The sequence below is a fragment of the Myxocyprinus asiaticus genome, chromosome 24, assembly GCF_019703515.2.
Source record: "Myxocyprinus asiaticus isolate MX2 ecotype Aquarium Trade chromosome 24, UBuf_Myxa_2, whole genome shotgun sequence".
Lineage (NCBI taxonomy): Eukaryota > Metazoa > Chordata > Actinopteri > Cypriniformes > Catostomidae > Myxocyprinus > Myxocyprinus asiaticus.
This window is the reverse complement of record NC_059367.1, coordinates 19,398,577-19,412,271: the sequence shown is the minus strand read 5'-3', so window position 1 is coordinate 19,412,271 and position 13,695 is coordinate 19,398,577. Positions and strand designations below refer to the sequence as shown.

Below are 13,695 nucleotides of genomic sequence, written 5' to 3'. Positions count from 1 at the left end.
CAATGTACAGTCTCCACACACCAGTCGAACAATGGTGGACTTAAACACAGCAAGAAAGCAGTCAACTGTATGTGGTGAGGTGAGTTTATTTGTGGTCGATTATGAACCATTAATGACTGCTGATGCTTGGTAGAGAGAGTAAATCATTATGGCTGTCTAGTTTAATTAAATTGTGTTTTGAAGAGCAGTGGTTATTGAATGTTTATGGTGTCCAGTTATTTCTTTGTTGTTCCTTTTGAATGAAACCTCACTTGAAAGGGTCCCTTGAAGCAAGGGGAACACTTGGAAAAACTGCTTTAAACTGTTTCAGCCTTCTAAGACATCTCTTTTAAAGGAATAGTTCACCTAAAAATGAACAATTTACTTGCCCTCATGCCATCCCAGGTGTGTATTACTTTCTTTTTTTTTTCTGCTGAAAAAAAAAAAAAAGATTTGCAATTGAATGGGTACTAAAATGTTTAAGATCCGAACAGCACATAAAGGCAGCATAAAAGTAATCCATAAGACTCCAGTGGTTAAATCTAAACTCAGCAAAAAAAAAAGAAATGTCCCTTTTTCAGGACACTGTATTTTTAATTTGGTAAAAATCCAAATAACTTTACAGATCTTTATTGTAAAGGGTTTAAACAATGTTTTCCATGCATGTTCAATGAACCATAAACAATTAATGAACGTGCACCTGTGGAACAGTCGTTAAGACACTAACAGCTTGCAGATGGTAGGCAATTGGTCACAGTTATAAAAACTTAGGACACTGAAGAGACCTTTCTACTGACTCCAAAAGAATGATGCCCAGGGTCCCTGCTCATCTGCGTGAACGTGCCTTAGGCATGCTGCATGGAGGCATGAGGACTGCAGATGTGGCCAGGGCAATAAATTGCAATGTCTGTGAGACACCTAAGACAGCGCTACAGGGAGACAGGAAGGACAGCTGATCGTCCTCGCAGTGGCAGACCACATGTAACAACACCTGCACAAGATCAGTGCATCCGAATATCACACCTGTGGGACAGGTACAGGATGGCAACAACAACTGCCCGAGATACACCAGGAACTCAGTCCCTCCATCAGTGCTCAGACTGTCTGCAATAGGCTGAGAGAGGCTGGACTGAGGGCTTATAGGCCTGTTGTAAGGTAGGTCCTTATCAGACATCACCGGCAACAATGTCTCCTATGGGCACAAACCCATCTTCACTGGACTAGACAGGACTGGCAAAAGTGCTCTTCACTGATGAGTCGTGGTTTTGTCTCACCAGGGGTGATGGTCAGACTCGCGTTTATCATCGAAGGAATGAGCATTACACCAAGGCCTGTACTCTGGAGCGGGATCGATTTGGAGGTGGAGGGTCCGTCATGGTCTGGGGCGGTGTGTCACAGCATCATCGGACTGAGCTTATTGTCATTGCAGGCAATCTCAACGCTGTGCGTTACAGGGAAGACATCTTCCTCCCTCATGTGGTACCCTTCCTGAAGGTTCATCCTGACATGACCCTCCAGTATTACAATGCCACCAGCCATACTGCTCGTTCTGTGCATTATTTCCTGCAAGACAGGAATGTCAGTGTTCTGCCATGGCCAGTGAAGAGCCTGGACCTCAATCCCATTGAGCATGTCTGGGACCTGTTTGATCAGAGGGTGAGGGCTAGGGCCATTCTCCCCAGAAATGTCCGGGAACTTGCAAGTGCCTTGGAGGAAGAGTGGGGTAACATCTCACAGCAAGAACTGGCAAATATGGTGCAGTCCATGAGGAGGAGATGCACTACAGTAGTTAATGCAGCTGATGGCCACACCAGATACTGACTGTTACTTTTGATTTTGACCCCCCCTTTTTTCAGGGACACATTATTCCATGTCTGTGAAATTTCAGTATATGTCTTTAGTAGTTGAATCTTTTATGTTCCATACAAATATTTACAAGTTTGCTGAAAATAAAAGCAGTTGAAAGTGAGAGGACCTTGATGGAACAGTGCTGGGTGGATTACTTGTGAATTGTAATAAGGTACTGATTACAAATTACATGACAAAAGCAATCAGTGATGTATTCTCAGATTAAATTTTTGGGGTAATATAATCCAATTACTTTCAACCTAATTCTGTTTTATTGTCCCATGCATTTGAGGATAATTTTAGCAAAAGTACAAAGAGGAAGAAAATGTATTCCATTCTCTTTTATTACTAACAAAAACAGCCTCATAAAACTTATGACATTTTTAAAAAGAGCATTAAACATTACATAAATGAAATGAATATTAAATCTAACAGCAATGACGTTTATAGATCAAAATGCTGAGACATCAAGTTCAGTTTAAGTTATGGGTTTTTTTTAATGGCCGATACAATGCTGATATAACAATTTAATATAGTAAATAACAAACATAAAATTGCTAAAAAATAAATAAATAAACTATTTAGCACTATAGTTGGTATATACAGGTGCACATTTCACACAAAACTTTAACTTAATTGTATTTTAAATGGTATAGCAGTTTCTTCTGATTTTTTTATAGTCATCAAATTTTTATTTATTTGCACATGAAGAAATTAATATTAGGAAGGAAATAACAGTACACACTGTAGTCCAGCAACCATAGATGGCATGTCCATATTAGCAATTGCATTTTTCTCCAAAAAAATATAGAATCAAACCAATTGTACATACAGTGCATAGTGAATAAGACATTTACTTATAGCTTTTACTTTTGAAGTTGAACCAGAGACTATTTAGCAGAGACGGGCCACTTCTATTAAAATGAATGGGGGAAAATTAGAACGCCCAACTGCAGTCAATGGATGTAGTCATCACCAGGGATGGCCATTAGTGGGCAGTGCCTCCCCAAGTGACATTTTCACTCCCAAAATTGCTTGTCAGGCATGAGTGGAAAATCAATGGAAATATAAAAATCAGCGTTTAATTGCACTTGTATATAGCTCGCTCAATCCACTGCTTATTGCGTCCGATTGCCACTCCGTGATAAAGTTGAAGTTTTTCTGTAACTGCTGGTCAGTTTCTCCTGTCCAAATACTAGCGTGAGAAGCGTACTTCAGTCTAGACAGCTTCCATGCTGATGGAAAAACAAATCGCACTTTTTTTTTTTTTTTGGCTCTATTCACTTCAATAACTATTAATAGGCATATATGGAGACGTAATAAAATAATTAATTTGGACCGTTGTTTTCAAATGGAACGTGCAGTATGGTTCGTGAAATCGCTTTATGGACTGTATGGTGAATTTTAATGTCTCAGTTACCTACATAACCTCAGTTCCCTGAGACGAAGGAAATGAGACATTGCGTAGTAACTCATGGGGAGTGCCTTGCGGAAGGGCATGTGTGCGAGTGTGTGTGTGTGCGCGCGCGCGTTATATAATTTGGCCAATGAATAGCAAGTGCTCTAAACAGAGGACTTGTGAAGAAAGAGACGTTACGTCTAGGTTGTAAAACCTTGCAAATGTGTTTTGAGAGGACCATCCTGCTGCAAAACATGTCTTGTAAGGACACACCATTCGTCCATGCCCATGAGGAGGCCATGCCTCTAGTTGAGTGTGCTTTAACACCAGTTGGTCAAGTCTTACCCTGCAACTCATAAGCCAGGGCAATTCCATCGACAGTCCAGTGAAAGAGCCTTTGCTTGGAGATGGACATTCCTTTCACGCATCCTCCATAGCATATAAAGAGCTGATCAGACAGTCTGAACTGGCAAGTATGCTCAACGTATGCATGTAGTGCCCTCACAGGGCATAACAAATGCAATGATTGTTCCATCCAAATTAAATGGAGGAGGGAAGAAAGCCTGAAGGTGAACCACTTGCGCTTTAAAGGGCGTGGTTAGGACCTTGGGTACATAGCCTTTCCTGGGTTTGACAGTGGCTCTTGAAAGACCGGGTCCAACCTCCAGACATGAATTGTCGACTGATAGGTGATCTGCATGCACTACCTGTTTTACTGAGGTCAGATCCAGTAGTAGTGCGGTCTTAACGGAGAGCATGCGCAAATCAACAGAATCCAAAGGCTCGAAGGGGGGGCCCTGTGAGCTTTTAGGACTAAAGATAAGTCCCATGTCGGGACTGTAGCCGGCCGAGGTGTGTTTAATTGCCTTGCTCCCTTAAGGAACTTTATGATTAAATCATGCTTGTCTATAGAGGCACTGGCTTCATGTGCATGATATGCAGATATAGTTGCCACATACACTGAGCAGTGACGGGGTGAGTCCTGCGTCTAATCACTCTTGAAGAAATATTAGAATTTCATATATGGGGCAGTTTACTGGGTCCTTGCCCTGTAAGAGACACCAATCAGTGAACACCTTCCATTTTAGCACGTAGAGGCGTCTCGTGGATGGTGCTCTGGCCTGTAAAATGGTGTTCATGACTGAACACGTCAGTTCTGCCATGTGTAGTGCACCTCATTCAGGGGCCACACATGCAGGTTCCACAGCTGGGGTTGGGGATGCCAGATTATGCCTTGCACCTGAGAGAGGAGATCCCCCAAAGCTGTATTTCCCATGGTGAGCTGTAGAGCATCTCCATAATTTCTGGAAAACATGGCTGGTTGGGCCATTTCGGCGCAACTAATAGAATCGTTTCCTTGTCATCTTGGACTTTGCATATGACGGAGAGAATCAGGCATACTGGGGAAACGCATATTTGCATTTCGCTGGCCATTTGTGTGTCCTTGCGTCTGTTCCCAGTGGGGCTTGGGACTCCGAGTACCAGAGGGGACAGTGGGAATTATCCACTGAGGCAAATGGATCGATTTTCCGCTTTCCGAATATTTCCCAAATCCTCAATACTGGTTGAGGTCTCCTGAAATCTGCCTTGGCGGTTTATATATGCCACAACTGTCATGTTGTCTGAGTGAACCAGGACATGACAGTTTGCTATTTCTGACTGAAAAGCCTTTGAGGCTAGAAATACAGCTGATAGCGCAGATGTCGCCGCCATAAATCCCAATGTTTTCTGAATGGCTTCAGTGGAAGTGTTCTACCCAGTCTGAACTGAGGCAGACACTGTAGCCTGAACGCGCTCGCTCATGAGGTGCGCACACCTGCTCTGAGTCAAGGCAGATTCCCAAAAAGAGAGTGTGTTTTTTTTTTTTCTGGGGGGTAGAGCATGCTCTTCGCTCAGTTCACACTGAGGCCCAAACTGTTTAGATGCTGAAGCAGTAAGTCTCTGTGCTAGCATAACCGAGCCTCTAATTGTGCCAGTAACGGCCAATCGTCGAGGTAGTTCAAGATGCGCACGCCGCTCTGTCTCAGAGGGGTGAGAACCACATCTATGCACTTTGTGCGAGGAGACGGAGACAGTCCAAAGGGCAGGACTTTGAATTGATTGCATTCGAGGGAACAGCGTAATCTCAAAAACATCCTGTGATGTCATACAATTTGGATATGAAAGTACGCATCCTTCAGGTCTATTGACGCAAACCAATCGTGTGGGCATACATGCAATAAGATCAGTTTCTGAGTAATCATTTTGAATGGGCACTTTTTGTGCGCAATTTAAATGTCTCGGATCCAGGATTGACCGAAGTCCGCCATCTTTCTTTGGAACAACAAAATAACGGCTGTAAAACCCTTTTTGTGCTTGAAAATTTGGCGCATCTCTTGTGTTTTTCCACGATGAGATTGTATTTCGACTCGTAACACTGCCGCGTCCTCGAGTGAAACCGTGGAAGATGGAATGCTGTTGAAACAAATTGGATCGTATAACCATGTTCGATCGTTTTTTGCACCCATTCTGAAATACCCGTTAGGGCTCGCCACACGTCCACGTAATGGGACCGAGGACAATTTGGTTTGCTCACTGTATGACATGATGCGATGCTTACTATAGGAAAGCGGTTGTGCATAATGTGTGTGCTTTGAAGAGGAAAAGGGCTCTTTACTGAGAATATATATGAGCATCTCGTGCATTTGCAACAGTACTGTATTTTTTGCATTCATTGCATTTTTTGATTGCATTTATTTGAGAGCAAGACACAGAAACAATATTGTGAACAACAATATTCCTTTCCCGGCAAACAGTAGTGGGTAGATGGGGAACAGTGTTTTGTGTCTCCAATCGTGACTTTTTTGGAGCAGACCCAGAGGGAACTGCGTGCTCTGCTTTCCAAAATCAAATCCCTTTATTGTCACAACCATATACACGAGTGCAACAGTGGTTGAAAGTCTTGGGTGCAGTTCTGAGCAACATAGCAGTCATGACAGTGATGAGACATATACCAATTTACAATAAACATCAGATTTACACAACACAATTTACATATTATATACAATTACATCACAATATACAAATAATATAATGTACAGTATACAATACACACAATATAGAATACACAGTATACAATAAAAATAGTATATATAAAATAGAGAGTAGGTTGTATTGTGCTGTATTGACATTCAGGCTGTCTGATAGTCAGTTGCCAGTGTGTAAAGAGAATTATAATTTGACAGTCCAGTGTAAGACTAATAAAGTGCAGTGCTGATGTATATTGATCGTGAGCGATCAAGGTTCAAAAGTCTGATTGCTTGGGGGAAGAAGCTGTCATGAAGTCGGTTGGTGCAGGTCCTGATGCTGCGATACCGCCTACCTGATGGTAGCAGTGAAAGCAGCCCATAGCTCGGGTGGCTGGAGTCTCTGATCCTCTGAGCTTTTTTCACACACCGCCTGGTATATATGTCCTGGAGGGAGGGAAGCTCACCTCCGATGTGTCTGGCAGTTCGCACCACCCTTTGCAGGGCTTTGCGGTTGAGGGCAGTGCTGTTGCTGTACCAGGCAGTGATGCAGCCTGTCAGGATGCTCTCTACAGTGCTGGTGTAGAACCGTGTGAGGATGTGGTGGTTCATTCCAAACTTCCTCAGCCGTCTCGGGAAGAAGAGGCACTGGTGAGCCTTCACAACGGCCTCAGTGTGGACGGACCACGTGAGTTCCTCTGTGATGTGGACACCGAGGAACTTGAAGCTGCTGATCCTCTCCACCGGTGCTCCATTGATGGGGCTGTGTTCTCTGTCTTTTCTCCTGAAGTCTACCACAAGCTCCTTGGTCTTACTGATGTTGAGGGAGAGGTTGTGCTCCTATCTGTAGGCTGTTTCATCATTGTGAGTGATCAGACCTACCACCGTCGTATCCAGCAAACGAATGATGGCACTGGAGCTATGTGTTGCCACACAGTTGTGTGTACAGGGAATACAGGAGTGGGCTTAGAACACAGCCCTGCAGGGCTCCAGAGTTGGGGGTCAGTAATGAGATGTTGCTGCCCATTCTAACCACCTGGAGTCTGCTTGACAGGAAGTCCAGGATCCAGCTGCACAGTGAGCTGTTTAAGCACAGAGCCCGGAGTTTCACATCAAGCTTGGAGGGCACTATGGTGTTGAATGCTGAGCTGTAGTCTACAAACAGCATTCTCACGTGTTCCTTTTTTCCAGGTGGGAGAGAGCAGTGTGTAGTGTCGATGCAATGGCATCATCAGTGGAGAGTTTGCATACTGCAGCAAACTGCATTGAGGCAGGCAGCACAGAGCAGATGTAATCTCTGATTAGTCTCTCAAAGCATTTGCTGATGATGGGGGGTCAGAGCAACAGGACGCCAGTTATTTAAGCAAGTGATTTTGGATTGCTTTGGTACAGGCACAATGGTGGATGTTTTAAAGCATGTGGGGACCACAGACAAGGAGAGGGGGAGGTTGAAAATCTCCGCAAAAACACCAGCCAGTTGGTTCACGCACACTCTGACGCAGCCCGGAATGCCATCTGGACCCGCGCCTTTTACGGATATTCACCCGTCAGAAGGATCCGGTTACATCCGCTACAGAGATGGAGAGTGAACTAACCTCTACCTTCGGCAGTGAGAGCTCTCTCCGCGAGGGCAGTGTTATTTCCCTCGAAATGAGCATAAAAATATTAAGCTCATCCGGGAGAGAGGCATCGGTGTTCATGGCGGAGTTTTTATTCCCTTTGAAGTCCGTGATATTAATTCACTGCCACATGCTTCTAGAGTCGGTGGTGTTGAAAATCTGCATCAAAGGGTTGTGCTCGGCAGGAGCGCTTTTGCTGCGCATGCTGATACGCAGGTGCCAGTGAGGTAGCAGGTATGGGGCTTTTAGTCGGGCTCTGGCTCGAAACGGAGCGAGGGCGAACCGGCTGTGATATACTCCGTTTGGGCATAAAGTGTCTCATAGCCTGTGACTGCTGCTGAGCCGCAACGTAATGCTCAGCAAACTTATTCACAGAGCCAACAAAGAGGCCGGCTGGAGTCACTGGAGCATCCAAAAAGTGGCTTTTTCCTTATCACCCATTTCTGTGAGGGTCAGCCATATATGTCAATCCAGAACTGCCAGATTGCCCAAGGACTTGCCGATGGCTTGCGCAGTGACTTTCGTGGTATGCAGCGCTAAGTCTGTAGCAGTTCGGAGCTCTTTGAATGTCTCTGGATCGAAGCAGTGCTCGTCCGTTTGCCTGAGGAGCTTGGCTTGAAATACCTGGAGCACTGCCATTGTGTGGAGTGCTGATCCAGCTTGTCCTGCTGAGTAAGCTTTTCCCACCAGTGCGGACATATGTCGACACTGTTTTTGAAGGATGTATGGGGCGTGACTTCCCCGCCCTGTTACTCGCTGGGCAGAGGTGTGCCACTACCGGCTCCTCCACAGGTGGTAATTGGACATAACCATTTTCTTCCCCATGATCCACATTAAAGAGGATGGCGTCACTGTGCGAGCGCGCCGAGAAGGGCGCGCGCCAGGACTTAGTTCATTATGAACTTCAGGGAAGAATGGGGCAGATTTGCAGAACACTGCCATTTGACAGCGTCCGGACTGCAGGAACCATTTATCGAGGCGAGACTGTTCAGGTTTCTCTTGGGGAAGACCACTCAAGGTGAATCTCTTCGACCACCCTTATAAGGACGCGGAGCATCCGCCTGTCAGTGGCGCGTGCACGTTCCTCTCCCTCATTGTTTTAGCGCCTCTGGTATTCATTTCATGCAAAAATGTAGGTATAGAATAGGGTGACAACATGTGTAATTATTATTACACCTATTTCACCTAACTGTTCTATCCGTTATCTCATTGTATATCCCATGGACCTGTTTTTCTTAATTATACCTTTTATTTTGATCAGCTCAACGCATTATGATGCTTCTTTTCAGTCACTTGTTTCCTAGCAAAGCGCAAAGTAATCTATGCTGTAATGTGTTGACTTGCATTTAGCGTGGTTCTTTGCAGATACTTTTTATACATTTTATTTATTCCATGTTATTAATGTTTTATTATAAATGCATACATTTTATATAATACATAACAATATAACTTAGCTAGTATGTGCCTCACCTCAAGCTGATAACGATTATGTTTCTTTTCAATTGCGCTTGTTCCCTGGTCAGTTCTTAATGGTAAAACTGGCACGAGCAAGTAATCCGTAAAGGAAGATGAATGACTTAAAGCTGCTATAGGGAGCAGCCCCCTCTGTTGGTAAAAATAAACTGCACACGATTAACCTTGTTGCCGGTAGGCTTCAATAGCGACTTTCTTGCCATGTGTTTCACTTTGCAGACTGTTTTGAACGCGCAGTAAAAACGGGGACACTTCTGGGGACCGCTCCAGTCGGGGACTGTCCCCGGAAATGGGGATGTCTGGTCACCCCAAAATACGTGTTTCAGAGGAAGATTTATATTAGTTTGATATTTGCCTTTTTGTCATTAGACAAGACAAAAAAAAAAAAGTTACAGGGAACTGTTTAGGAGAGAGAGAGGGAGAATGAAACAGGCGAGCACTTTAACATTATGAGCTCAAACAGTTTAAATGACATTGTGTTGCGTGCTAGTCTTATTGTAGTAACATGATGGCACGTAACAACACAAACCATGACTGCACGTTTACATGTCTCGGTCGCCCTCAAGAAACAAATCGGTCAAAGAGGAACATTTATCGGCCGACACAAAGTCAGAATGTCGGACAATTTATCGGCTTCGGTGATATATCGGTCGACCACTAATTATAAGTGCATAAAACAATAACATAGAGAACATTAATGACCATAAAATTAATGGCAACGATGTTGCCTAGGTCAAAGCTTTCATCTAAAAACACTTAACCCTTACTGCTTACTGATAGTCCATCGCTAATTCCAAAGCTGAGGTGCATGATATCATTTGAACAGCAAGTATATTCTAAAAGAGCAGACTATTTTAAAACAGTGGGGTTCCACTGAGTCACCCAAGGAACAATTGTATTTATATTGTGTTTTTTTTTTTGGTTATGAAATTTAGAGATTTACTTTATTCCTAAATGTGGGTAGTTCCTTTTTATGACTAGAGAAAATAATTTGCAAAAGGCAGGCTATTTTTTCCAACTGAATTTGATCTTGCATAATTTATTGATCCATATTCACACTGATTACAGGAAATTTTCACGACTAATGATACTAGGTCTTCCTCTAGTGTGTTTTTAATATGCAAATCTTAAGGACTAAGGAAATCCAGGTTTACTTACAATCTTTTAATCATTCGTTGCATATGAAATGGAAAATAGTTCTTTTGTGTTTGTACATCAAGCTGACATCAGTTTGGAGACCAAGCAGGTTTCATCTCAGTCCACAGAGATTTGATCTGGTTACATCTATTTTATACATGTGTATTAATTTGGTAAAATGTTGGTATTAACAATCTTGTCCTTTTGTCCAGCGGCCTGGATTTAGACATCACAGAGAAGGTACAGACACTATGATCTGACTTAAATTCACATTGCATTATATATTTAATCTGTTAAACTACATATTTTTATACATCTTAGACTTTCATCTCATGTAAACTAAAATGTTAATGTGCATAAATAACCCATGATTTGTTACTGACTCATAGTTGAGACTAAATGTTTGTTTTCTCCCTGTAGAGAAATATGCGTGTCATTCTCCTGCATCCCAGCAGAGCTCAGACAGTGGAGAGGAAGGTCTTCAGTTTAAGAAACTGTATGGCTCACCCAGCGAGTCTCCCAATCACCAGAATCTCCATAAGGAGCTTCTACTCGGCCATATGAAGTGAGGGAGAGTAGGATCTATAGCAGGACTTTTCAGATGCTTTGCATTTTCTAAAATTTTGCATCCTCGTTTCCTTTCCTTGCTTCCTAGCTCCACCCTCTTAGGAAACAAGGAAACGAGGACAGGGGAATTAAAGTAAGATGTATTTGTAAATTAGAATGTCCTGCTCACTCGCAAGTCACTTCAAAGCGCCGTTTCTGCACAGCTGCAGTACCTCGTGTGCTTTCCATTTGTCATTGAAACTTTATTAATGTATTCATAAATTAAAATAATTCAAGATGCACTGTTGAAGTATGTGACAATTATGATTTATTTAAACCGTAAAGGGGAAATTAAAACTATTGTACCAGATGTAAAAGGGGAGAAGTTATGTGTGCATCAGGTGCTTCAACAAAAATACTTACTTAGGATGTTCCAGTGCTTCCTGGCTCAAGCATCCTCGGGAAGCTTCCTCTTTCCTCCGTCCTCGCCTCGTTGCGGTGCATTTAGTGAATTGATACGTCCTTAATGATGGCAGACTTTCATCGGTTTCCGGGTCATGGTCTCGGACGGAGGAGCAAGGAAACAAGGATGCACAATTAAAGAAATGAGAAGCACCCTTCAAATCTGCTCCTGAAGGGCCACCATCCTGCAGTGCTTAGTTCCTGTCCTGCTCTCATACACACTTGCCTGTAATTTTAAAGTAACCCTGAAGACCTAAGTGCAATCACACTTGAATTTGAGCTTCATTCACTTCGATTCATACACATGTAAACGCATAAGATTGGAAACGAAGAAGCTTATACGAAAAAGTATCTTTCTCTGTGTACCAAAGTTAAAATTTGGTTAATTCTGACCTGCAAATTTGCGTAGTCTTTGTCTATCAAAAAGGGATCCAAACATCACCGATTGACCTCTCTAAATCTTAAATTAATAGCTTCTGTTAGTATTTTTCTCATTTGTAAGTCGCTTTGATTAAAGGGTATGTTAAATGGAAAAATGTAAATGTTTGGCTGAACTCAAAGAACACTAACTTCAAAGCTGCATGGTTTGCAGTGTTGCGGGGTCCAAAGTAATTTGGCATGCTCAAACCCTAGTGTGACCACAGCATTAGCTTGTTCAGGTGTGTTTGATTAAGGTTGGAGTTTAAGTTGGCAGAATGGTGGCCTTCCATTAGTGGATTTGAAGAGCCCTGATCTAAATGAAAAAATAAATATGCTTTAAAATTAAAGTGTTTGGTAGTGTACATTTTTGCTAAGAATAAAATCAAAATAAGCCAAATTCAAACAGGTTAGCCAACTCCAACTAAGCTAAAGGCCCCTCCTGAGGTTTGTTTTTTTTTTTCTTTCTTTCTCAGAGGTCTGTTGTTGGAAGAGAAACCAGAATTGCATTGTGTATTACAGCAGAGGAGACTTGACCTGAATAGGGAAGAGGAACTCGCCCTCCAACCTCCTTCTGACCTGGAACAGGAGCTCCGCAAGAGACAGCAGAAACTACAGGAGGTACTGATCACTCTCTATCAAAATAATGTTTCTGATCACTAAAAGAGAGGTCAAGGTTTTGCAAGATGTATGGTGGTACATTTTGGTTCTTTGGTAAACAGATAATTGTGTGGTAATACGTTTTGATTGTGGGTAGAGGGCTGTTGTTCGGACATCTGTTTTCCTTTTTAGGGTTTTGGAAATAATGGAAACATGGAAAATTATTAAAAGTACTTTTTAGACTTTGTAGGTCCATACAATGCAAATGAATGGTGACCAAAGCTTTCAAGCTTCAAAAGTCACAATTTATTAAATTAATCCGTAAGACTCCAGTGGTTTAATATACTGTATGTCTTCTGAAATGTTGCAATCACTTTGGGTGAGAAACAGATCAATATTTTCCATTTTTATTATAAATCTTCACTTTTTAGAATGTGAAAATGGAGATTTATAGTAAAAAAAGGACTTGAATATTATCTGTTTCTCACCCACACCTATCATATCGCTTCTGAAAATATGGATTTAACCATTGGAGTCTTATGGATTACTTTTAGGCTGTGATGTTTGAAACTTGAAAGTGTTGGTCACCACTCACTTGCACTGTATGGACCTACAGAGCTGTGATATTCTTCTAAAATTCTTTGTGTTCTGCAGAAGAAAGTCATACACCTGGGATGGCATGAGTGTGAGTAAATGGTGAGAACTTTCATTTTTGGGTGAACCATCCCTTTTAAAGGGGAAGTTTACCCAAAAACACAAACTGTCAATATTTACTCCCTTTAATGTTGTTCCCAACATGTATGATTTTTTTTCTTCTTCTATGGAACCCAAAAGATGTTAGAAACGCCATTCACTTTTATTGAATGGAAAAAATGCATTGACAGTGAATGGTAACAGAGAGACAGTAGTTTGGGTGAACTATCCATTTAATTTCATACAGTAACCATGACAATTACAAATATTAATACTCTTTACATAGTATAATGTTTTTACAGTATGAGATGGAGGAACAGAGGCGTATAGAAGACCAGAAGAATGTTCCAGAATTTGTACGAGTGAAAGAAAATCTGCGACGCATACAGATTATTGAACAAAACGACTGAAGGATGAGTGGGGAGGATGTGCCTTGCCATTTTTACAACCCGTTTCATTGATGAGAAAAAAAAAGTCTTGTATTTTGTAATGTGGCATGCATTTCATGCAGTTAATG

At 42.2% G+C, this 13,695-nt stretch overlaps 1 protein-coding gene across 1 annotated transcript; it reads left to right on the top strand.

Annotated features, from left to right (window-relative positions):
• Window positions 1-31: 31 nt before the first annotated feature.
• Window positions 32-13,588, top strand: zgc:195245 (uncharacterized protein LOC565483 homolog). Its single transcript, XM_051654102.1, has 7 exons — window positions 32-79; window positions 3,591-3,606; window positions 8,399-8,450; window positions 10,666-10,700; window positions 10,881-11,025; window positions 12,362-12,506; window positions 13,481-13,588. The coding sequence occupies exons 1-7, from the start codon at window positions 32-34 to the stop codon at window positions 13,586-13,588; spliced, it is 549 nt and encodes a 182-aa protein (XP_051510062.1).
• The last annotated feature ends 107 nt before the right edge of the window (window positions 13,589-13,695 follow it).